The sequence below is a fragment of the Furipterus horrens genome, unplaced genomic scaffold, assembly GCF_987537825.1.
Source record: "Furipterus horrens unplaced genomic scaffold, mFurHor1.1.pri manual_scaffold_1, whole genome shotgun sequence".
Taxonomy (NCBI): Eukaryota; Metazoa; Chordata; class Mammalia; order Chiroptera; family Furipteridae; genus Furipterus; species Furipterus horrens.
Genome location: NW_028327171.1, coordinates 34,168,716 through 34,195,114, shown reverse-complemented (window position 1 = coordinate 34,195,114; position 26,399 = coordinate 34,168,716). Strand labels below are relative to the sequence as shown.

Sequence of the window (26,399 nt, the reverse complement as noted above, 5' to 3'; positions counted from 1 at the left end):
GGACCATCACTTGCAACGTTAGGAAATTGAAGAAATCTTCCTCAGTAAAGGCCAGATCTAATCTAAGCTAAGCACGAAGAGCTTAAACACTCTACCTGTGTGTGAGTCCTTGGGCAGGGGAAGGAGATGGTGGATGGAGTGTCTGCATTTTCCACAACTCCGTTCGCTGGTGTGCTCTGCTGGAAACAAATCTATTTTAGTGACCTAGAAATGAAAGTACTCTTTCTCCCGGGCTGGCCTCAGGCTGGCAACTCTAAAGCCATCTTGCTGTTCCTGAGAAAATAACAGCAATAACAAAGCAGAGGCTTACATGGCTATTTCAAACAAAATCATTGTTTTTCTCTTGAATTAATTTTAGGGAGAGGGTAAAGAGGTAGAGCATTATGTCCTTGAGTGATTTAGATTTCACCTTGATGTTGAGTTAGTCTGTATGGAGCAAGAATCAGCACAGTTCTTGACCTCAAATACGAGGTAGAAGAGAAAAAGAAGTTTGTAAGTGTGTCAGAGGACCAGGCTGGACTGCGCCCACCAGCTCTAGTGACCCTGCAGCCTCTTGTGGATGAGCTTTTCATTCTTGAGGCTATGATGGACATAAGGCTCAGGGTCCTACTGGAATTTCAGTTTTGTTTTTCTAGATTTAGTCTGTTATTTTTGCTATTGTTGGTTACTTCAGTAGAAGAAAATATTATTATATTAAGAAATGACTCAGCAACTGCAATCTGACAGGATTTTTTTTCGAATTTTTGTAAGAAAAAGTATTTAACTCTTTGTCTCCCTTTAAAAATTACCCCTCCCCCCAGAATTTAATTGTTAGTCTTTATTTGAATATGTGTTTTAGACCTAAACTGAGATGGCGTCTGGGTTTATATTTTTCGTTTCTCTTATAAGTGGAAGTAACTTAAATTAGGAGTAATATTAAATTTTCACTTCAAAACTGTCCTATAATAATAATATCCTTCTTTGTTGCCTTGCCCTTGAATCCAAAAGTAAATTAACAAAATCTTATGTGAAGTAGAGATGAATGTTTCAATGTTTAACTCAACTTAGGTAAAATAAGAAAAGAAAGTTCATTTGAAAATTATTTTTACATTTTAGTGATAAGAATTTCTAATTCAGGATCTGGATGGCAGAAGTGGGACAGAGGAGAAAGGGTCCTCCTAGCTATCAGATTTAGCATCACCTCTAAAATAAGGGTATTGGATTAAGCACCTGAGGGGCTCTTCCTATGCTGTTTATCTGTGGTTTTATGAAGTTGCTTCTCTAAGCATCGTGCCTCAGGTTTCTTGTGATCTTTTAGGTCAGCTAACTCCTGACCAGTTCCCCAAAGTCTGCCTCAATCTGGGTCCTAATTGATTTGACATTCTCCACTGATGTAAAAGCAACCCCAGCTGGGCTGCCTCCTTTTTGGCCCTCCCCAATCAAAGGTTGACAGCTCAGCAGCTTTCCTGTGCAGAGCACTGGGGATGCCTTTGCCTGGGACTTAGCTGAGGCTTGCTAATTGTTTCATCTCTAGAATCTCATGTAAGCTGAAGCTGCCATCCCAGAGGCATATTACTCAGTGAGACCCATTGAGAACTGTTACTTCGGCTTGGAAATGAAATTTAAAATGGAGAAGTGGGTTATTTTCTTTTCCATTGTTACCTTCAATGACATTATAGCAGTTACTAAAACAAAAACATAGACAACCAATTGAGCTGTTACAAGATATTTTAATCATCAAGGAAACTAAAAGTTTCTTCGCATCTTGAGGAAATACTTGTTTCCCCTCCAGTCAGGTCTAGCTCCCCTTCCACATAAATCCACCTCTCACACTAGCTCTGGTCTAACACTTTGGAGAGAAGGTAGAACCAAATTATTAAACATTGCCTTTTTTATTTAACTTGACAACCACTCTGAAAATAAGCCCAAAAGACAAAGTGATGGAAATGTTTTACAAAATAAACACTGAATAGAAATTGATCTTCAAAGCATTTCAGATCTATGTGTGTGTGTGTGTGTGTGTCTCTGTCTGTCTTCCCCATTTGCATTCTGTAACATTAATCTAGGTAATATTGTTCTTCAGAGTTGGAAATGAATGATAATATTGTACATTAGAACTAAAGTCTTTATTTTTTTTTCACACAGGGTCGTCATGTCAAAACAGGCCAGCTTGCAGCCATTAAGGTTATGGATGTCACAGGGGTAATGTATCTTTATCTTGCCTTCTCAATAGCTATACATTTGTAGTAGAAAAATTAGTGATAGAAAAAAATGATTTTTCAGAAATAGAATATTTTTAAACATCTAAGATCTTTCCCCACTTATGCTTAACATAAAGAAGTAAGAGTATTCAACAGCTGATCAAGAAGACTATGGGTAAACCACTCTAATTAAATTAGATACTTACACAATACCTTATGTATTTAGAGTGAAGAATAAATAATGTGTGCTGATAATTTACATAAACACAGTGGAGGACATTTGCATATGAAGACAGAACAAGGATTTGAAGGTATTAAAAGAATAATACTGAGATTACACAGAAGAGATGGCTCTTAACATTTTTCCCAAAGGTCCACCTAACACTTGCATAGACAAGAGTTTGGGCAGCTATAAAGTCCTACTGGGATATTTAGAATAACTATTTTCCTCCACAAAATATTACTGAGCAAATAATCACAATCACCACAAATTCTTATTATGATTTAGAGCAACACTGAAACAAAATTTCTGCCTGGATGATCAAAAGCAATCTAAGGAACAGACTTTATTTGAAATACAATCTTATGCTTTCAATCCTTTTTGCTGAATCTGTTTAAAATATGTTAATGCCTTTTCAAGAGTACAGAGCAAAAATCAGACTTGAAAGGACTCACTGGGCATCAAAAGCATGTTAATAATTTTCTATTGTCCTGGGAATTTTTCTAAGATGTCTGTCTGTTTTACATAAAAGCTAAAAGACCAAAGTCTTCCATTGTTCCCAGAAGTGGATTATTTAATGTAAATAGACATAGAATGAATTGGTCAAACAAAGGTATCAAGAACCTATATACAATACAGATTTAAAAAGGCACATATGTCTGCATGCCTGACTTCAATTTATACCTTTTTCTGGCCCAGTTTGTTACCTTTGATAGTATATATTATATTGGTATGCTATCTACCATAATACTAATTTTCATTTATACCCAACATTTTACTTATTTCTTTTATTATTAATCTGAATTCCTCTTTAAATTATATACATTTTAACCAATAAAAAAATGTTTCCCTATGTTTATTAGCACTTAAAGTAGTCGTCGGCAGCTGTCCGTCTCGAGAGACGATGGTGTAGCTTCTTAAGTGTCTATCTGCACCGCCGAGAATGGCTGTGCAGTCCGACACGGGAGTGACACGGCATCTGTCTCCTCCCGTGTTGAATTGACATCTTGCGATGACGCTGGAGTGTCCTCTCCAGTGGAGCTGAAGCTACAGAGCCTGGGCAGGGTGATATGGAGGGTCTGCTGTTGCCCATGCAGCAGACCCCCCCTCTCTTCGCAGCTGAAGGATCCAAGGGAAAGACGGAGTCGATACAGCTTGGCTTCAGGTGCGCCGCAGGAGTTGCCGGTGTTGACTACAACGTCAAACCGCCTTAGGGACTCCGGCTCCGGATTTTCTGTCGGGGTTTACTCCCTTAGCCTTTCCCCAGAAGAGGTATGCCGCAAGGCAGCGGAGGTTTTTTGGAGTCAGAGTTTTCCTTCTCTGATGTACCCTGACTGGAAGATCGAACCAGCGACACTTAGCTCGCAGGCCGACGCTCAATCCACTGAGCTAAACCAGCCAGGGCACTTAAAGTAGTACTTCCTTTTATTTGTCCTAAGTACATTATTTAAATTTCAGAGGTTGCAAGCCAAGTTCAAATATTTGATCCCAATTAGTTTCTTAATTCATCTGGCCTTTGCTGAATAAGAAACTGCACATAGATTATATTAATTAGGTTTAGTTTCTGCCACTTGAAACAGAAGACTCAAGGAAAGAGAGGCTTATGCATGGTGGAGGTGTCTTGCTATGTCATGTTAAAGGAGTCTAGAATCAGGAGCCCAGGGATGTGAGGCAACAATGTCGTGAAGTAGAAGGGTCTGTTTGTCTCTCTGCTCCATCATTCTAGTGCATGGTTGAAGATGGTTGTCAGATTTCCATTGATCACGTTCTTTGGCAGGTAAAAGAAAAGGGAAGGTGTGATTGCTGAAGGATACAGTAGAGAATCCCTTCCAGTGAAATCTTTTCTACTTATACACAAATTTCTACTTAGTTCAGAGAAGCTGGGAAATGTAGTCTTTCATTCTACCAATGTGTACAGTTAAAAATCTGGATTCTACTGGGAGTAAAGAGAGAATGGTACTGGTATGGTTAATTAGCAGGGTCTGACACAAAAATCAAGATCAGATAGTATTAGCTCTACATATAAACCACATTGTAAATGTGTAAACCTTTTACAAAGATCCCACCACAGAACAAATTAAAATTTATTTTCTTATTCTGCTGAAGTCCAGCACTGTATTTTCCTTGCAGTGAATAGAAATTCCACATAATGCAATGCCCTTGGCAGTTTAACAGCTATTGGTTGTGGATGGAGTCCAAGACGTTTGTGCTATGAAGTTTTATTGTGTGGTTCTGTGGAACTACAGTTGAGTTCCACTGCCATCATTAATCTCAGGGTACAGGTGTGCACCAAGTTGTATACTGATGCACAGAGTATGACTTGGGAGCACTGCACATTGCTTTTCTAGTTTCTGCTTCTAGTTGGGAGACTTTAAAATGCTTGATGAACCACTTACATTTACTAGACCACTTTGCTTGGGATCAAAATATTTATACAGCTATTTATCCCAGAGTTTGTTTTTGCAGCTTAAAAAATGTTAGTTAGCCTTTCTAAACTGGGTTTCACAAGGCAACTAAGCCCTACAAGAAAATGATTAGAGAGACTATTTAATCAATTCTTCCCAGGATGGTACAAAACTAATGCCGTTTTCAATGCATAGGAGAGTCAATCCATTGCATACAATGGATTCTTTATAGTATTTTTGCTTAATTCTCTTGGGGAACCCCTGCTGAAAGGGCTTGATAGTTTCCCTGATTTAGGCACATCATTGACCATTATGTAACCACTGACCCTTAACAAAGACAAACATGGATACACATCAGGAAATGGTTTTCTTTTTTCCCATGGTATCTGATACAGCATCAAATGACTTTTGTGTCACCCCCTTACGCATGACAGTCAACATAAGATTTCCTTTGTGAAACTCATGTGGTGTCCTCAGAAAACAATCTATTTCATTTTGCCATGTTGTCTTTTGTGTATTATGGAATGTTGCAGAAGCATCTTACCAGTTACTATAATTGTGCTCGTTATTGCTGCTCTGTTAAAAACTGAGATGAATTCTCAAAGGTCATCTTTGTTAATTGTTTGCAGTGATTTACTGCAAAGTTACTATAGTTTATTGTAATGAAATTGATAAAGCCATAGCTTGAAATCAATTTTTTAATTATTGTTTTTATTCTATACCAGTTCTTTTTTCTTTCTTTTTTTTTAATAGAAAATAGCCATGGAGGGAACAGAATATAATTCTTGTGTCCTTCTGGTTTTAGATCTGAGACACTTCCAGATTTGCTAATACTTGCTTCAGAATTAGGGCTTGAACTCAGTCTAGGTCTTTGAAGTTCTTTTATTTTCTGAAATAATTATGCAAATTTCTGTATTTTGTTGCTTTCTGGGGATTCCTTCCCAGCTGGACCTGGAGGGTTAGTAATTAAGCCTAAGAGGACAGTCAGACCAGGGTATTCCTAGCCAAGGAAAGGGCCCGTACCAAGGCATGGAGGTTGAGAGAACATGGAACATGTCCTGGAAACTACTACATAGTTTAAGGATTAAAAAGTGCTGAGGACAGAGTGACACAAGACGAATCTGGACAAGTTAGGGCCAGGTTGTGAAGGAATTGAATGTTGAGGCAAAGACTTTACAAGGTTTTCACAGTCTTGATTTTCCAAATTGAAACTTTGATCATATAGTTTTAGGTAAAAATTCAATATGTAGGAGAGATGTAAAGGGAGTGGTGTTTTTTGGGGTTTTTTTGGTTTTGGTTTTATTTTTTTGTTTGTTTGTTTTTTTACAAGGCTTTGGAAGCCATTCCTGGTCCCTTCCTCCAAGCTGCTGCTGGAGCCAATCAGTATGGGGCCAAAAGTTGAATAGCAAAGTAACATCGTCGGATTTGCCTTCTAGAAGGATCCATTTTAAGCCCTGCTTCACTGCATTTCTATTTCTGTCTTATTTACTGAATTTCCATAGGTAAAGCTATGATCATTCTGCATCTCTCTTTTAAGAATAAGGAAGTGGCCTTCTCCCCATAGCCTCTGGTAGAGTGTTTTGCCTGTAGTAAACAAACTCAGTGAATGTTTGCTAAAATTAGAAAAAAAAGAGAAAAAAATCTACCTGTCTTCAGTTGTTTGGAAGAGTCAGGGGGACACACTGCTGTAGGCACATTTAGTTACTTCCTCCCAAATGGAAGCAGTGGAGTGATTATTAGCATAGCACATAATATTAAATGTAATAATAACAACAAGAACAGCCATGGTCAAAATAAAAACTGATAACATTGATTGAAGGTTTATTATGTGCCAAGCACTGTTCTTAGTAATTAATGCAACATATATTAACTCAATCCTCAAAACAACTCCCATTAAGGGAATTCTGCTATTACATCCATTTTACAAATGAGGAATTGAAAACACCAAGAGACTTAATAAGTGACTTGTCCAAGCCCCACAGACAGTAAATGGCAAAAGGCTCAAATTCACATCCAGCCAGTGAGAGTGTGCCCGCCCTCCCCACAGCCTATAGCCCTGAAACAACAATGAGAGGTTGGGGAGCAGCACCAGAGCGTGGTCCTGAGATTCAGATAACAGGCCACAAGAATTAAAGATCTAAGTCACCTTATTTATAGTCGATGGTACCCAAATGAATGACAGTACTGCTAGGGCTAAAACATATTTGCTTCTGGGTGACTTGAGCCCTAGGTCTTTTTATTAGGTCATGGTTTTCTTGGGGGTCATACATTAGTGCAGGCTTGGGTGTGAGGAAGATGCACATCAGACCTGTGTTACCCGCTTCTCTAAGGGCACCCGCTCCATGTAAGAGAGAGCGGGTTAGCCTAATGGTTAAGAAGAGCAATGTAGTCGTCACTCTTATCTGAGTATATGCTAGTTTTGACACTTCATGGCCCTCTTTCCCTAGACATGTTCCTTCTGCCACATGTGTCAATGTGGATAGTATCACTTCCCTTATAAAGTTAGTGCGCAAAGTAAATATAGTTTCTTACAAAGCATTTGATAACACTATGTAGAACACAATGTCCAGTGCATATTGTTCTTATGGTTTCTCTTGCAGACGTTTTTCATCTTTCTGTCCATGGCACTGGTTCCCATAGAAGATAACGTACTGCACCCTCTCCAACTACAGGGCCTTGGTAATCACTGTTTTTCTGCCAAAAAAGTGGTTCCCTCCTCAGTCACACCACATCACACTTTTTCTTTCTTCCCATTGGGGTAACTCCCTCAAGGACCTTAGAATTCAGCTCAAACTTGGATTTCTCTGTGCTGTCTCCCCTATGCCCACCCCCACCCCCCAATTAGATCAGCTACCCATCCCTCTTGTGTTAGTAATTTTGCATGCGTCTCTATCGTTCTTTGATTTCCACCTGTGTTTCCCACTAGACTATACTAAATTTCATTGTGGCAGAGCTTGAATCTGTTAGATCCATTGCTGTATTATTATTGTATTGTTCACATTTAGCATTGTGCCTGGGATATAGCAGGCACTTAAATATTTGTTGAATGAATAGTATACAGCAAATCCAGGGGCTGCATGCAGAATGTCATGGTAAAGTCATGAGCTCTAGCAATGCTGCTGCAAAGAAGAGATGTGCGTTTAGGCAGTTCATTGACCTACATTGGGTCTGGTTCCTTAGATCTGTAAAAATATAGTTCTCAGGTGCATAACCTCACCTTGTGATAATTTTAGGGCATCCACACATGCTTAATTCTCATTTACAATATAATATGTATATTTTAACACTTAATAAACTGTGGTTTAAAAACAAACGTCAAACTGTGTGTTACATACCAATTTTCAAGGCACTGGAAAATGGCAACTTCTCAATTTATACTGTTAGGTTACTCCTTTCAAATGGAGAATGTCATTTTAGTATAAAGATTTCAAAGCATGCTCTTTGAAAGTAATTGTTACCAAAAAATAAAAAAGGAATTGTTGCCATTTGCAATTACTTATCTTAGGAAATGTAAATTTTCTCTATCCTTCAGAACCAAAACAAAACCAAAAATTAATAATATTGAGGCTGATGCATGATTTTAAATTTCATTCAAAAATTCTAGTTTTGTATTCATTAAAACAGCCTGCTTGTTGTCATTGATTATAACTAGATCAAACTTATTACATAATCAAATTTATAAAAATAAGTATTTATTGATTTAAAAAGTCTAGTTTTTGTTAATGCTATTTATTGGCATCTTGAATTTTTATTGGAAGAATTATTAAATGTATTCAAATTATTATAATTTAAAACACATCACATTCTAGAAAATGTTAATAATCCCTTTAAATTCCAATAGTCAATGATTCTTTAACAAAAAATTGTCTTCTATTTTTGTCACATTTAGTCAACAATGAAGGTGAGGATGATAGTCAGGTTAGCACAAATGCCTGCCTAATGCTGGCAACTGCTACAGAAAGCAGGACAGGTGAGCAGGAGCAACAGGGGCTGTTGCCAGTGTCCACATATCTAGAAGGGAGTGGCATTTATGAGGCTATACACCTTCTATTTCCTTCTGACATTCAAACTGACCAGTCCCTTGGATTATTATAAGAATTACATACATGGTTTTATTCCCATTCCATGGATTAAGAACAACTAAATTTTAGGCAAGCTGTCTTATTCATTCCATCTTTAAATCCTAGCATATTATAGGTGCTTATAATGTGTTCCCCTGTGTAATAAATATGCAACTTAAAATCCCTTCATTACCCCCTGACATCATTCATAAGCAAATCTTATTATCGTATGCAGAGAAGTTTCTGTAATTGGAGGACCAAAGACAGGTTTCTCTTCAGCCCTGGATTAAGATGTTGCTAACCTCTTCTTTCATGATTAGTGCTTTGCTTTTATCACCATGGGTAATGACCCTTTTTCTGTCTGGGAGTTTTCAGTATAGAATTAAGACCACTGGCTTTGGAGTGAGACAAATCTGGCTTTCTATCTTAGCTTTAACATTTAAAATATGAATGAACATTCTGACTCATTTTCCTCATTTGTAAAATAGGATCATTAAACAGATCTACTTCATAGAGCTATTTTGAGTATTAATTAAGATAATACACACATAGCCTCTAGTACATAGGGAGTATCACAGAAGTTTGGCTTTTGCTATATTTTGTCACCACAGTCATGATTATCATATCATCTTCATAGTTAGTTAGTAGCTCAAAAGCAGCACCTGGACTCATCCATTTCTTTGCATTTGAAAATCACCCTCTCTTCATATGGTTTGTTATCCTCCAGGAGGCCAGTCCTGGATTCTCACGTGGCCCCCTGCAAGCAATTAGAGAGGTCCACTCCAATACACACTACTTTTCAAGCCTTGCTCCATCAATTTGCTAACATTCCATTAGCCAAAGCAAGTAACACAGCCAGCCCCAATGGCAAGGAGACGAAATGGACTTCACCTGTTCAAGGGGGAGGCTGCTAAATAATATGGCCATTTTTTGGTCAGTAATCACAAATACTAAGCAATAAATAGAATGATCTTGAGAAAAAAACAACTTCTTTATGTTGATAATAAAACTTTGATTAAATAAGCATTTAATCATTTCTAAGCCCTGAGAGGTGACTTAGAAAGGTATTCTTATTCCCATTTATAGGTGAAAATATATGACATTTTTGAAAAGTTTTAATGCCATGCCTGAATCAGCTTGGACCAGATTTTAAAGGCTTCTGCTTGAAGTAATGGTTCTTCCTACAGCACTAGACTTGGCTTATGAAAAGACTCTCTTTGAATTTGCAACAGTTTGGTAACATTGTTTTGTTTTTCATTATTACCCAATGGTCATTAACTTGATCCTCGCGCCTAATTCTTAAGACATAAGAATAATTCATTTATAAAATAGAAGATATCCTTCCCTTATAACTTTGCAATCTAATTCTAGCTTCAGTTGTTGTGTTTGTCATTTTTGAAAACATCATAACCAATCTCTTTCAAAGAGCCATATTGTGAGAGGGTGGGTTACTTGTTGAATAGTTAAATGGGTTCTTGTAATCATAGTAAGTGCCTCCCTTTCAATTTCATAAATAATTTACTGCCATCCTTACCCTGGACTAGGAATCTGGAGAAGTAGCAGCCCTGAAGGCCTGATAAATTGTGTGGTTACAATATTATGTAAGATCAAGGCCAAGGTTCTATTTTAGAGCTACATAACCATGACCCACAGAGTTCCATAATTGTTTTTGGAAACAGTGCAATTTAAACCTAAAATTCAAGTTACATTCCTGCCATCCTACCCTTGTCATTTATTTTTTGGTTGAGAAAATTAATCATAATGTTTATTTGTATTACACTTTATAATTTTTACATACTTCATTTAATAATCATATAATACTGTTATAAAATCTGTATCTCATTATATTATAGATGAGAAAACTTGGCTCCAAAAGGTAGATCACTCTTCTGAGATCATACAGCCAGAAATGAGTGGAGTGGACATGCCCCCACCTGCCTACCCCCATTTTTATGACTCAATGCACATGATTTCTTCATTGTCATATCACCCCAGTTTACCTTTGCAAAGTGATGGAGAACATGCTGACTTCATTCCGATGTCCAATATTATTTATTTTGGATTTAATTACCGGTGTATACTGAATTATACTGTTATTTAATGGTTTCATAAGTTTTTATTTTCTTAATGATAAGGTCAGCTTTTTTTTAGACACTTCTCCTCCTCCTACCTCCCACCTTTGATTCTCCCACATCATTCACTATCCTGCTGAGACCCTAGGAGGCAGACAGCAAATACTGGTAGGACCAGACTGGCCGCTCACTAGGAATGACTGAAGCTGTCAGGCTGAGATGGGCAGTGATTGGTATTTTACTGCCTCATGTACTTGCCTCTTTAACTGAAGCAGCTGTCAAGACCAGGCCGCCCACAGAAACTCTCAGGTTTGTCTTTGCCCCTCCTATTTATGCTTCCCTAAAGTACATCTGCTCATATCGTACCATCACCCACAATTATTAGGCCCCACATGGGGAGTTTAAAATAGCTAATATTCACCACAGTAAGACATTGGAGGCACATTACAGGGAGTTTTCAACAAGCTGAAGGTCTGTGAAGGTCACTGTCTCCTGAGGCCTGTGGTGAAGGTGTAGGCAGCTTTTGATAGCTGCAGGGGAGAATTCCTTGCTCAGCAGAATGCCATCCCCTCCATCAGCTACCAGTTCAGTCTCTCACTCCCCTCCACTGTTAGGGCCGCGTGCTTCTCCTTGGCTCAGCATCCCAATCATACATTCTGTTTTGAGGTTACCTAGTCTTGAACTTAGTGAAGCCACATGACGTGTAACCCACTCAGTTATCCTAGGTTTGCACATCTCCACTGTTTTTTATTGAACGCAGTTTTGTGTGGTTAGGAAATGTCAGTGTTTCACCACTCTCCTCATCTCATTCTTACCAGTCCCTTTCAAGTGTCACTAGCACTGCTGTGCGTGATGGGCTCTTTGTAGGTATTCATTCCTTTATTCACATTTATTCACAGGCACTTTCCTGGGTGCTGGGGATTTATAGGAAGCAAAAGAATCCTGTGTTTAGAGTTGTTATGGGCTGGTAGGGAAGAAATACTTAAATGGTTAGACAGCTGAATGGGGATTGCAATTCCGGTAGGTGCTACCATGAAAGAGACACGATGATCCACCAGGATAGACTCAAATCAGGCAGGTCAGACAGTTTGCGGGGGAAGGGACTCTGGAGCTGAGATCTGAAGGCAGAAGAAAGCTTATAATTCATGGAGAGGAGAGTCAATTAAATGGAAAGCTATGACACAACTGACCCACACCTCCAACTGATACCAGCAAATAGGGCAGATGTGTCAAGAAGTGTAAAGGGGTGAACAAGTGTAGTGGGGGCAGGGCTTGACATTGCCTGAGAGAATTAGGGAAGATGACCCTGAGGAGTGTCAATTAACTTCAATCAAATATGATGAGTAGAAATTGTGTGAAGTAGAGGAAGCAAACAAGACATCATATGAGCGACTGCAGAATGGCCCAGCAATGCAGAGAGGCTGGAGGGAGGCTGAGCAGCTGGAGGGAGGCAAGGGGACAGGCAAGGACTCATGTGAGTGGTCTTTCAGGTCATGGCAACATCTTACACTTAGGCATACTCATTCCTTCTGCTGTGTCAAGAGCAGTTTTCCTGGGATAAAATTTTTTTCACCAACCTCAAAAACAAAATACTTTAAAGTCCAACTGATGGGAACATATGAAAATAAGATTATTAGAAAACATTCACGCACTCCATCACTGACACCAGGGTTGGGGTGGGGGTGCTTCTAAAACCGTCCTGAGTTGGTAGACTCCAAGTTGAAGCTCAAAACAAGTGAAGTCTGAATGAACTTAGGAGAGTGATGTCTGCTCACACCTGTGGCACTGCCACATTTCCCCTTTCTCTTCATGTTTAGTTTCCTGAAGGTGAGATGGGTACTCTTGCTTGGTGAACTTCCTCAGATCTAGGGAACTTCCCCTCACTCCCCTTCTCATCTGACTTTCATCATCTTCAGTCAGGTACTTCAATCAAAGTAGGCTTCAAAGAATGTGAACTTACATTTTTTTCACCTCCCTTATCTTTTCTATACCAGACATGATCAGTAATAGGTATTCGATGGACATAGTTCCCAGAGGCCTAGAGTGAATTTCATCTCAATAGCTTACTTGGATCTTTTCCAGGTGAAGGAATGAGATGTTTTGTTTTATTTTCCCCCAGCAAGGATGCCATGCCTATTTGCTATATAAATAGAAGACCTCTTGAATTGTCAATATGGTGTCTTGCAAATGTTTTCTTTGCAGTCAAGAAAAAAGTCACGTTATACAATAATCACGGAAGAAAAAGTCTTAAGAAAGAATTTATTATGTAGTTGATACAGGTGGTGATGAGGAAATAGAATTCTACTAAGACATGGTTTATCATGACTGAATATCTATTATTCTAATACAGGATGAAGAGGAAGAAATCAAACAAGAAATTAATATGTTGAAAAAATATTCTCATCATCGGAATATTGCTACATACTATGGTGCTTTTATTAAAAAGAACCCACCCGGCATGGATGACCAACTTTGGGTATGTAGTGCTCTCCAAATTTACTTTTATTACATGAAGAACAATGGAACTAAATGGTCCATTTCTCTATCCTTAGAAACCCTTAGCTCCATGATTTCTATAACATTGTGTTTTCAAGGGTTTCTCCCATTTCCTTAAATACTTCTCTGTCTTTTTAGTGTCTCTGCCTTCAGTCTCTTAATGTGGACCATCCTTACAACCAGTTGTCAGTTTCTCTGTTTTTTTCTATTAATGACTACCTATTTTGAGTTTTTATTTTATTTAAGGCATCGTGCTATTTTTTCTGGATTATATCATTTATTCTGGCCCTTTGAGGTAGACATGATTATTATTCTCATTTTTTGGATGATGCAACTAAGGTTTACAGAGAGGATAAGCTCACTGTCTCAATGTCTAACTACCTAGAATTGATGGCTCTAGGATCTAAGCAAGTTTTACGTGAGTGCTTCTCCTTATCTACAACTGATGTGTGGACGACTAAAATTTAAATTCTAACTCTATGAGTAAAACCCTTAAGATAGTATCTGATATCACCTATGTTATATCAGAGGTTCCTTTCCATTCTGCTTCCCCTTGTCCACTCAGATATGTGCCCTAGTTCTATATTTTTGACAGTCCATGAGACAGCTCTAATTGACTATCCCAACTTTCATCAGTTTCCCCAACTTTCAAAGATGATTAGAAGATGTGTTAGCTGCTAATGAGACTGGTGTGAAGTCTAGGAAATACACCTTGAGAAGTACATTATGCCTTTTGGACATGTTTTAGACAATAATTGCAAAGATAACAGGTAGTCGACTCTTTGGACTAATGGCTTTCTGTTAGAATTACATTTATATAAAAGATTATTATGAATTAATAGAGACATAGCCTGTAACAGCCAAGAGAACAGCACTTTCTAACATGTTTGTCCAGTATTCAGACTACAGAAAATATTTCCCAGCTACTTTTTCTACTGCGGCTGGAAGACAGAGGTTTGCACATCAGCCACCAGCCAATATATGTGCTGTTTCAGGTGTCTGATGGAATTATAATCATTGCGAATTCTATCAGTCTTGTCGTAGAGATAAACTCCTGTTTAGTTCCAGCTCTTTGTGGCAATACAACTACTTCTGATAATGGCCAAGTAATTCTCCCTTATCAACTGCTTAGGGCCTGATCCGGAAATCAAAAAAGAGAGCTCTTTCAATAAAGATTCCGATCTCTCGGAAACAAGGCGCACTCTGACACACAACATTGCCTTCTCACTCTGCTGCCTCTCCGGGAGAAGAGGCTCACCATTTGCTGCAGGCCATTCAGACACTGTGAGTGAGTGAGAAACTCTGTCTACCAAACAGAATTTCTAATTTCTCTAAAATTAGAAAGGGAAAGCACATGTAATTTGTTGTCTCTTTAGATATCACCACTGGGCTGGAATATGCCCTAAAAGGAAATAAATTTCTGATTAGCTTTCAAAATGCAGAGTGGTTGAGTAACATAGATTATTGTACTGAAACGACTCACTAAGCCGTTCATTCGATTGCAGCAGTGTAGACTTACAGAGCTGAGAGTGAAGAAATGACACTGTGCATTTTAGGGACAAACTTTCTAGCAGGTGGCTGAAACCACGCTTGGAAGCTAGAGACCTGTATTCAAACCTGGCATTTGGGTCTCTGCTGTTTAGTTCCCTTCTAATAAAAATGATAATTTTGAACTAGGCCTGAGTTTTTACAGTGGCGGTCTGGAGGCTAAATGCTGTTGAGGTAAATGTGCTTAGCTTGGTTTTCATAAGGTGATGGTGTTATAATTGTACTAAATTTAGAAGAAAAAAAAATGAGTGTAGTTTCACACAAAAGTCTGGATTTTTTTTAAAGCTTTGAAGAATCAAATGATCTTTTAAAAAATCAGAAATATTGGGCATGAAATCCCAACTCACAGGGGTATGTTAGAGAAGTACAGCTGCTGTCAGAGGGCACGTGCCCACTCCAGTCTCCACCAGAGGCCTGCCACTCTCTCTGGTCTCCTGTGTACCCTGAGCTTCATGCATTTCTATTGCTTGTCCCTGCCCTGTGTAAGGTCATCTGGGAATGAGAAACAGATGAACTAAGACATGATGTCCTCCAACCACCAGTGAGGGTAACTTTCTAGAATCTGCAGTGATGTTGGCCACGGGCCCCAAACCTAAGTCGATTATAGTTTGGATTATATTACTGTAACTTCTTGGCTTAGCAAAAATCATGTCCACTAACATTTTGGTTGTTTTAAGATTTAAATGTAAAGTGTTGCAGATACCACCTTTAAAAATTCAACTGCCTTTTGCTAAGTCTTTTGAAGAGTTAATTGAAGTTTCTCTTTTCCACGCATCCAAAATGAGGCTTTCATGAAGGGGGATTGTTAATTAGTGACTGTCACTTTTATAACTAAAGAATGCCTTTCCTTCATATGTAGAAGCTAGGTCACTTATCTGGAGAAGTGATTGAATCTTACTGTTTGTGAGCAGAACACTTTAAAAGGCTGAACTTAGTTAATGTAGGAGTGCCTAACATAATAGAAGGCTGATTATAAACAGTCTCCCAGTCTCAGAGCTGCCCCACTGCATGACCTATAGAGACAAAATATAAGGTACTTAGATATAAACACAGAGCTAAAGCTGCACTTAATTAAATACTTTGCCACTGGGCTTGAGTTCAGCTTTTATAGAGCCATTTTTATGAATTAATGGGTGATTCTGTGACAAGAATGTGAAAATGATTTCTTTTTTTATTCCAATGTATTTCATTTGAACTGTGCCTAAACTGCCTTTCACCATAGCTAAAGGAAGACCTTATGTATAGCCAGAATTATGCTAATGGTCTATACAACCATCTTGTTCATTTCCTAGATTAATTTTGAGTCAAAATCTATGTTACTATTTACTTGTGTTTCTCAAAATCCTCAACTACCAAATTGCTTAGTTCTAAGTCCTCTAAAGCAAGTAATCTTTTTTCCTTATTTTTAACTCATCTGAAAACTTGCTCCCTTATCCCCACCTCAAATTCCTCCGTTTGAATATAACATTTTGAAAGGCCAAGCTGTAAATGTAAAGCCTTAGGTGAGTTTCTATGATTGAGTCAGTGGTCCAAGTAGACTTATAATAATAATATGCCCCTAACAGGAAAATCCTCTAGAATATCTCATACGCTTACTGGGAAATTTAGCACCAGATACCATATACAAGATGTAGTTAACTTCTCTCATTCCTTGAATACTGCCATGCTGCCTCCGAGACGGATCTCTCTTAGATGTGGGTGACCAGAGAGCATTTCCTTCAGGCAGGCTTCTTGTTGCTAAAAATACCAGCTGGTTCAGTATATTCCTACTGCCATTGCCATTCTCAAGACACAAACTTGTTCATTACCCAGAAACTTTATTGGCCAAGTTCGGGACTTCACATTTTTGGGACTTGTGTTTTTATCTTTGGAAGACTTCAGAATTTGTAGTTTAAGCATTCTCTTTTTCAAGTCTAAAAATATAATCCAGGAGCCAAAGAAACATGAATTTTTTTCCTTCCCCAAATGCATTCTAATTTAAAAAGGAATGCAAAAGGCTGTTTAGGTTGCTTTTCCAAATATGGAATTCCAACAGTTTTACTTTACCTTTATGTCAGTTGATTGAAATGATAAATGTATACCTAACCAATTTTTGTACTTCTTTACACACATATTTCATATTGTTAGACTTAAACTACCTTTAGCAAATGAAGCTCATTCTTTAACAAAGTAGTGAGTTTGGGTTTTGTTTACGCCATCATAAATCATGCACATGAGATCTGTGGCTATTTCCAGCCACACATGATAAAAATAGCCTATGGCTTGCTGGTGTTTCTGCACCTTCAAGGTCAATAGGCTGATCCTTTGCAGAGTTGTGAATTCTTGGAAGTTTATATTTTCTCTCCTTTTCTTAGGGTGCCTCTTCAATTTCTTGGTACAAACTTCTCTCATTTTAGACAGGCCTCATCTTCCTGCTCCCCCCTCTTCCTCACCCTTGCCTCCTGCCTGTCATTTTACTATAAAAAAGAAGGGATCTCTTAGTAGTCATTTGTTCTCATAACATTTGGGAGGAATGGGTATTCCTGCCAAGGTATTCTGAGCTAATGCCTGTAGTTTTAAAATACTTTAAAGCTTTGTTTCTTGTTACAGGAACTTAAAACCAATTCACTAACAAGTGAGTGAATACCATAGACACTCTAGAAATCATCCTGGGCCGCTTAGGTTGAGTGAAGAAGTGAGCTCAGGGCAGGCTCAGATAGTGCTTCTGAAATTCCTTCTGGGATCAGCGGAGGCCAAAGACCCTTTCCCTAAATATTGTCTTGATAAGGAAAAGCACAGGAGGGCACAAAAACACCCCACAACCTTGAAGAGAAACATCTTGCTGGTCAGAAATATAAGACAACTGACAAAAATATGTGAAAAACAACCATGCAAATTATGAAATATATGTCAGAACTCTGTTTTTAAAAATTAACCATTTTAATTTATATAGAAATAATTACCCATGTCCAATAATTCAGGCAACCCCATTCTTAATAACTGAGTTGCACCACACAGTGCTGTTTTTTAAATGTCTTCTCTATCACACTGTTCAAAACCCAACTCACATTATGCACATAGTTCTGTCCTCATCTTCAACTTACCCTTCCTTCTCTCTTTTCAAGTGACATGCACATGTATTTCATTTTCTAACCCAGTTATGTAGGAAGTGTGGAGTGAAAATTTTAAGATCCAACCACCACTGTCTTCCAACTTTCCAAATAAAAAAGTCCAATATCCTGGAATGCAGCACTGTGTCTTTTTGCTGCAGGAGCCAGGCTTGAAAAGAAGACAAAGAAGACATGTTGTTGGTAGTCCTTCACTAACAGAGGTTGTAGAAACACACGTCCAATGCCTTTTATAAGCACCTTGCAGCCATTTCTTAACCATCGAAGGGAAGTGGCTTTTAAGGAGCTATTGATGTTATCTTCTAACTTGGAGACTTTTAAATACATGCAATATATGCAAACAGACCAAAAAGTGGAAAAGTTAGTAAATATAGTTCAAGATTTCTGGCGGCTAGGAACTTCATATTGATAGACACAGTTAATGTTCACATCAGACCATTAAGGCTGATGTGTTTATGCTGTACTTTATAGTGATGGCGGTGGGGTGCCAGGGTGGTTAGAGAACACGCCCAAGGTCATGTAACTGTACTTGAGAGAGCATCATGCCTTCAAACCTGCTCTAGTTATTTCATGAATATGTGGATAAGACTGCAGACTATAACTAAGCTTTATCTCCAAATAAATAACAAAAAGGGAATTGAGGGGAAGGAGAATTCATGAAACAACAGTCGCACATCACTTAGCGCAGTACCTGGCACACGATAAGTTCTCAGTAAATGTTAGCACATATTGTTACCGCAGTGTCAGCTCTTTGAGAACTTTCTTTTGGGAAGAATATTAATGATCCATTATTTCTTGCTTGTGACATATGAAGTTATTGACTTACCGCTGCTAGGCTTGGCATGTTGAGCCCTGTTTCTGTTTATTAATGTGACGAGGTTACTTGTGGTGACGGTGGGTCCCTGCTGTGTAGTGGCAGTAATTATCAGTGCTGCTGTGTGGCTGCAGGAACCGATTGCTAGCAAATGCTGGTTTCTTTTTTTTCTTTTTCTTAAAAAAACAATCCCATTACATAATTTAACAATCATTTTGTTCTGTAGTGAGATGAAAAGAATTTAGCAGCCTTTAGCTGGAGCTGAATGGAGAAGCAAATTATAAAAATCACTGACATTAATGCCTGGCTAGAGCAGGATTGTTTCCTACTGAATATTTGAAAGTATTTGGTTCAATCTAATTTTAGAAGACTGGAGTCACTGGGCTTCCACTGCTGTCCTTGGGAACTGTAATTACATGGCCTAATAGAGTTCAGTGGTGGGACATTTTCTCTGGCTGATACAAGAGCAATGGATGTATTTGTGGGAGGTCCAGTCACTGTGATTTTCAAAATGGGATTGTACAAGAGACACAAATGTGTTTGGCTCACTTGAGAAAATATTCTTTTCTTTCTACCCAAGGACATTTCATGGGTCCATCCTGCTGCCATTGAACCTCAGTATGCTACATAATGACATTTTTGAAAACTTTGTGGAGAATCTTTAAAATATGCAAAAGTATTCACTACAGTATAAAGAACAGCCATGTGCCCCAAACTAGCCCCAAACAACCATTAATGAGTGGCCGATCCTACCCCATCTGCTTCTCTCTTCTACTATTATTTTGAAACAAATATTTTTGTCATACTTTTAAAGAAATTCTGGTAAAATACACATAGCATAAAATTTAACATTTTAACCATCTTAAAGTGTGTAACTTACTAGCATTAGGTACACAGTGTTATGAAACCATCACTTCCATTTAGTTCCAGAGTTTTTGTCACCCCTAAGAAAACTGTACCCATCAAGTGGACACTCCCATTCTTCTCTCCCCCTAGTTCCTGGCAACTAACCACTAATCTGCTTTCTATTTTGGATAGTCCATATAAAGAGATTTGTGTAATATATAGCCTTTATTTTCTGGCTTTTTCAATTAACATAATGTTTTCAAGATCCATCCATATTGTGTCATGCATCAGAACATAATTTGTTTCCTTATCTGAGTAATATTCCATTGTATGGATATACCACATTTTGTTTACTCATCTGATGATGCACATTTTTGTGATTCACACCTTTTGTCTAATGGGAATATTGCTAATCTGAACATTCAGATGCAAGTTTTTGTCTGAACAGTTTTCAGTTCTTTTGGGTACATATCTAAAAGTGAAATTGCTAGGTCATATGGTAATTCTATGCTTAACTTAATGAGGAACCATCAAACTCTTTGCCCTATGACTGCACCATTTTAAATTTTCTCCAAATCCTTGCCATCACTTGTTATATTTTGCTTTTTTAGAAATAAAGTTCCACCATCCCAGTGGGTATGAAGTGGTATCTCATTGCATTTTCTTAGTGACTGTCAATGTTGAGCAGCTTTTCATGTGACTGTTAGTCATTTGTGTATCTTCTTTGCAGAAATGTCTATTCAAATCTTCTGCCTCTTTAAAAATTGTGTTGCTTATGTTTTTGTGGTTGAGTTGTAAGTTTCTTTACATATCTGGATAAGAGACCTTATTAGATATGATTTGCAAACTTTTTTTCATTCTGTGGGTTATCTTTTTACTCTCTTGATGGTGTCCTTTGATGCACAAAGTTTTTAATTTTGATGAAATCCAAATTATATCTTTGTTCTTTTGTTGCTTGTGTCTTTGTTGTCATCACCAAGAAACTATTGTCAAACCCAAGGTCATGAAGATTCACCCCTGTGTTCTCTCTAAGAATTTTATCACATTACCTCTTATATTTAGGTCTTTGATCCATTTTAAGATAATTTTTGTATGTGGTGGGAGGTAGGAGTTCAACATTATTCTGGATACCCAGTTGTCTTAGCACCATTTGTAGAAGAGACTGTCACCATACCATATCATATCATTTTATCTGTGGAGTGTTTCTCTAAAAGATAAGAACTTTCTCACATAACGCAGTACCATTATCACACTTAAAAATTATGAACCACATTTCTTTAGTATCATTAAATTTCTAGTCAGTAGATTGTCTCAAATATTTTAACAGCTGTCTTGGCTGGTATGGCTCAGTTGGTTGGGTGTTGTCCACTAAACTGGAAAGTCATGGGTTTGATTCCCAGTCAGGGCACATGCCTGGGTTGTGGGTTTGGTCCTGGTTGAAACATGTGCAAGAGGCAACTGATCGATGTTTTTCTCTGACATTGATGTTTCCCTTCCTCTCTTTCTCCCTCCCTTCCCCTCTCTGTAGAATCAATAAAAGAAAAAAATGTGTGGAAAAAAATTTTAACAACTTTTTGCCCTTGCCAGATAGCTCAGCTGGTTAGAACATTGGCCCAATACTCCAAGGTTATGGGTATAATCCCTGGTCCAGGCACATACAAGAATCAACCAATGAATGCATAAATAAGTGGAACAACAAATCAATGTTGTTGTTTTTTCTCTCTCTCTCTCATCAGTTAAAATTTTTTTATTTTTTAATAACTTTTTGAAAAATTTAGTATCTAGGTAAGTTATATCCATTGCAATTTGTTGGTATATCTTTTAAAATGTTTTTAAATTTATAGACTTCTCCTTTGCCTCTCTTATTCTTTCCCGTAATTTATGTGTTGAAATAAATGGGTCATTTTCCCTGCAGTTTCTTATTCTAGATTTTGTTGATTGTATCCCCATGATGTAGCATGTTTATCAGTCTTCTGAGTTTCCTCTAAATTGATAGCTGTAACTAGAAACTTCATCAGATTTCATATTTGGGGAATTTTTGTTATGTTTTGGTTTGGTTTTGGTTAAACTACTCCTTAGGTGATGTGTCATCCTAATCAAAAGGCAAATCAGAGCTGGTTATTATATTTTTAAATGTTAGCAGCCATTTATGATCAGTTCCTAAATCCATTAGTTTACTAGAGGTTCTGAAATAGTGATATTCTAATTCTGTTATGTCTTCTTCATTTATTAAATGTAAATTAATTAAATGTAAAGAGAAGCTTTATCTTTTTTATTATTTAATTACCCAGTGGTAAAACTTGTACCAGAAAGGCAGTATAAATTCTTAACACCCCTTCCTTTATTTACCAGTTCTCAAAAAAAGAAGTTACTTCTTCATTTTCTTTAAACGATGACAGTTATATTCTTTTTGAAGGGATGTCTTGATTAATGCCTTAGTTAAGCATATTTAATTTGTTTTAATATATTGAAGTTATTATTATTATTGATGCTCAAATTATCCCATCTTTGGCCAGTGAGAACATCTTCAAATTGACTTCTGAGTTCTTTCTAACATGATTTTGCGGTCTTTGGTAGCTTCCTGACTATCATATATGATAACTTTACAATTCATATTGGGTTGAAATGTGATCTATTGTGGCACTAATTAAATTTTCTTACAAAAGCTTTTGATAGGTCTCTAAACTTCCACTAGTACTCTGAAGAGCATGGGAGGGTTTTCCTATCCTGTGTGGAATCATGACAAGTTAAAACAGGCACTGGAATTTCATTTATAAAATTAATTTCATGAGTTTCAAGGAGGCATAAAGTTAAAAACAAAAACAAACCAAAAAAACCATCATTTCTACCTGAAGACTTTGTAGCCTGGTAGGGTATCTTGTAGAATCTGGTGACATGATGTTGATGTCAGGAATGTACATTTGGACAATGCCAAATCATCAATGTGGGTTTATACTGCTCCATATTAGTTGTTTCTAGTGTCAGGTCAAAGATTGATTGGTTGTTATTATGAATTGTTGTTATGTGATTACAAAAAATATATAAGTACCCAGTAAGATGACTTATATTGAAGGTTTTCAGAAGAAGAGGGAGAAAGTATGAAAATAGATGTGCTTCTCTAAGCCAAGAAGATGAATGTAAAAGCAGATAAATTGCTTTTCCTCTTCTAGTCTCTACTTCCCCATTAATTAAGGGAAGTGTTTATTTTCTGCCTATTTCATAAAGCTGCTGAGTACTGTAATGAGTTCATATTTATAGGGAAGTTGGAGGTTTTTGGATGAAAGGTGCTAAGTTAGAGCTTATTGTTTATTGAATTTATTTGATGTGTCCAATCTCCTGGGAACATTTGCTGAATTTAATTAAAAACAGCCCTCACTCTGACAGCTTACAATGCCACTCACTAACCAATAACATAAATAGTGTGCGCTTTTATAGTCCTAACTGGAGACTGCGTAGACTACCATAGCTCTTTCAGACCCTACTTTTGTAGGAAGGATGAGTTCAACTGCTGGATAAAAACAGATATTCTCAACTATATCTGAACTGCCTAGTTGCCCCCATTTCATAAAATACATAGAATATGGAGATTTTCCTCAATTGCCAGCTATAATTTTCAGGTTAAATAAAAAATAATCTTTCCTTTTATTATTTTAGAAAGAAATGAAGATTAAAGCTTATGTTTTATATATTGTCCTATGATCACTTGTCCTTTGCAGGATTGACATTCCAAAGCATTCAACTGGAGTACATTATGCTTTCTTAACCAAGTAGAAGCTGAGAAGTATAATTATAATAACGGCACATTTGCTTCCTTTGCCAGTTGGTGATGGAGTTCTGTGGAGCTGGCTCCGTCACTGACCTGATAAAGAACACGAAAGGTAACACATTGAAGGAGGAGTGGATCGCGTACATCTGCAGGGAGATCTTACGAGTAAGTAACAATACTGGATATCTTGGGAGGTGTTGAATTTTGTCCTGACCTTCCACTGAAATTCATAAATGTATTGGAATCCTCTTTAAAGCTATGTTCTAACAGTGATAATGGCAGGGGTAGTTTGTGGTGGTCTGCTCTCATGGAAGGAGGTGCCGTGCTGAACAGGCCCTGTGCACTCTCGTTTGAGTTCACGTTGGGTGATTTCTTTTAACAAGGGGCTCATTTCCCGTGGTGTTTCCAATTGGAAGTCTGGTTTTAGGCCATAAAGATGGTGTCCCACTTAGGAAATGGATTGTTTTAGAGATATTTTGATCACTCATTTGAGTTTTCCATTTGTGAAAGTTTATAACTAACTTAAGGATTGTATGACTGCAACCATTTCAGTATATAGAACATAGTTTATCTGGCTATACCTTTTTAAATATATTCTTTGAGAGTTAATCACTTATATTAATAAAAATACCTGGACATGACTGTGCCTATTTGCCCTGTTTTGCCTAGAGATCCCACAGTCAGGTAATCTGGGAAATATTGTCATATTTGCCAAGCTCAGTTCAGAGAGAAGAAGGTAGTTGGTCATATTTTATTTTATTCAGAATAGGTTAATAATCTCTTACTACTATCATGGAGGCTGTTGTATGTCCACTGAGCATTCTTACTAGATCTTCTTGGCAATCATTATTTATTTATTACCTTTGCCTTCTTCATTTAAGGAAACAAAAGTTGAAACTGTTTTTACAATGTGTCCAAGATATACCTTTGAGAGACAGTTTATGGGCTGTGAAATGGATGCAGGGATGGGTGGACAGATAGATGGATGGAAGTTGAGAAAGACAAAAGACATTAAAATTATGTTTATTCATTATATTCAAACTACATTGGGCAAAAAAGAAAATTCAAAATGATATTTTGAAATGATAACATTTATAATAGCATAAAAATCAAGTACTTAGAAATAAAGTTACAGAAAGATTTGAACAACTTTACTGAAAACTTCAAAATATTACTGAAAGAAATTAAAGAAGACCTTCATAAATGGATGTGTATACCAATTCACAGATTAGAATATTCAATATTGGAAAGATGTTACCTCTCCCCAGCTTGATCCATGATTTCCTTGATGACCCTATGAAAATTGTTCTAGATATACCTGTCAATATTGACAAGCTGATTTTTAAAACACTATATGGAAATGCAAAGGGCTAACTATGAATACTCAAGGCAATCTTGAGAAGAACAAAGCTGAAAGATGTATGCTGCTAGTTATCAGGATTTATTATAAAATCTAAAAGTAATTAGAACAGAGTAGTATTGTCACAAGAGTAGACAAATGGCCAAGGATGTTGAGAGCCCAGGAACAGACCTGCTTGATAGGGACACCTGATGTATGACAAATGAACCACTGCAGTGGGGACAGGGTGCTCTTCTTGGTAAATAAGATCAATTGAATACCCATGTGAAAATGTGAAGCTTGACACTTGCTTATTACATATTCAGAAATTAATTCCAGCTGGAGTATAGACATAAATGTGGAAAGAAAACCTAGGAAAATACCTCCATGGCTTTGAAGTGGGCAAAAGTATGTCTCAAACAACATAAAACAAAATTTTAGGGGGAATCAAGGAGATACAGCTGCTGATCTTCAAATCTGACATTTATCTCCACATATTAATGTACTATTGTGTAAACTTAATTTGAATTTCTTACTTAAAATTTTACTCATTTAGAGGAAGAGTGATGATTGTTTTAGTCATCCGGACCACTTAGTGGGACCAAGAATCTATTGGGTCTTCAGGGCTGCTTCTGCATAATATGCCTTCTGCCCTGTGGGGTAACCCTATAGGGGACTGATCCTAGGATCTCAGGATTCTAAAAGCAGCAGAGAGGTTTCATCCCATGAATATCTCTCAATACCTAGTTTTAAAATATTTGAAAACAACTGTCTTCTTTCTTCTTCCAATGTAGTAATTCTCTCAACTGATACTGACATTTGAGATAAGGTGGCTCATTGGAAAGGACATTGATAACAAGATGGTTCAGAGTTGACCCTCCATGCATCACAAGATCTCATTAAATACAACCTGTGGCTCACTTATGTGCTCTGGTATCTGCTTCCAACCACTTTGGTGGTGAAGGAGGGAATGGGCTTTTCAGTTCCTCATTTAGGGATTCATAGGAGAGTAATATGCAATGAAAACCATACGTTTTAATCTGCTTGATGCCTACCCTGAGCCATACTGACTAGATAAGAAAGGTAATTTTTAAATGCACAAACCACTGCCTCAACTGTTCTGTAACATGGTTTATATTTGCTGATATTCCTAAACATACACATGGATCATTTTTGGCATCCTTATTCTCATGCTGAACTTTTTCAACAAGAGAATTTAGATATTTTGTTTTGTTTCTTTTCATGTCAACCTCATCTTTCTTGCCGTGGTATTATTGTTGTGGAAAAAAATTGTTGGGTTAGCCAAAAAGTTTGTTTAGTTTTTTTCCTTAAAATAAAAGACATTTTTCATTTTCACAAATAACTTTATTAGTTTGGATATTTTGAGTATGTTAGCTATCTCCTGTATGGTATAACATTGATTGTTCTCAACTTAATGTCTTCATTTGATCTTTATCAACTTCAGCTAGTCTACCCAACTGTGGAATATTGTCCAGCGAGAAATCTCTGGCACGAAACTTCACAAAGCACTTTTGACACATCCGA

General features: G+C 37.4%; 1 protein-coding gene across 7 annotated transcripts in view; it reads left to right on the top strand.

The window, feature by feature from the left end:
* Nucleotides 1-26,399, top strand: part of TNIK (TRAF2 and NCK interacting kinase) — a 342,270-nt gene that overhangs the window by 193,376 nt on the left and 122,495 nt on the right. For all 7 annotated transcript variants that reach the window (XM_090273875.1, XM_090273868.1, XM_090273843.1 and 4 more), the window contains exons 3-5: nucleotides 2,125-2,181; nucleotides 13,289-13,414; nucleotides 23,570-23,680. In XM_090273875.1, coding sequence (XP_090130001.1) covers nucleotides 2,125-2,181; nucleotides 13,289-13,414; nucleotides 23,570-23,680 — 294 coding nt within the window. The remainder of the gene's footprint in view (nucleotides 1-2,124; nucleotides 2,182-13,288; nucleotides 13,415-23,569; nucleotides 23,681-26,399) is intronic.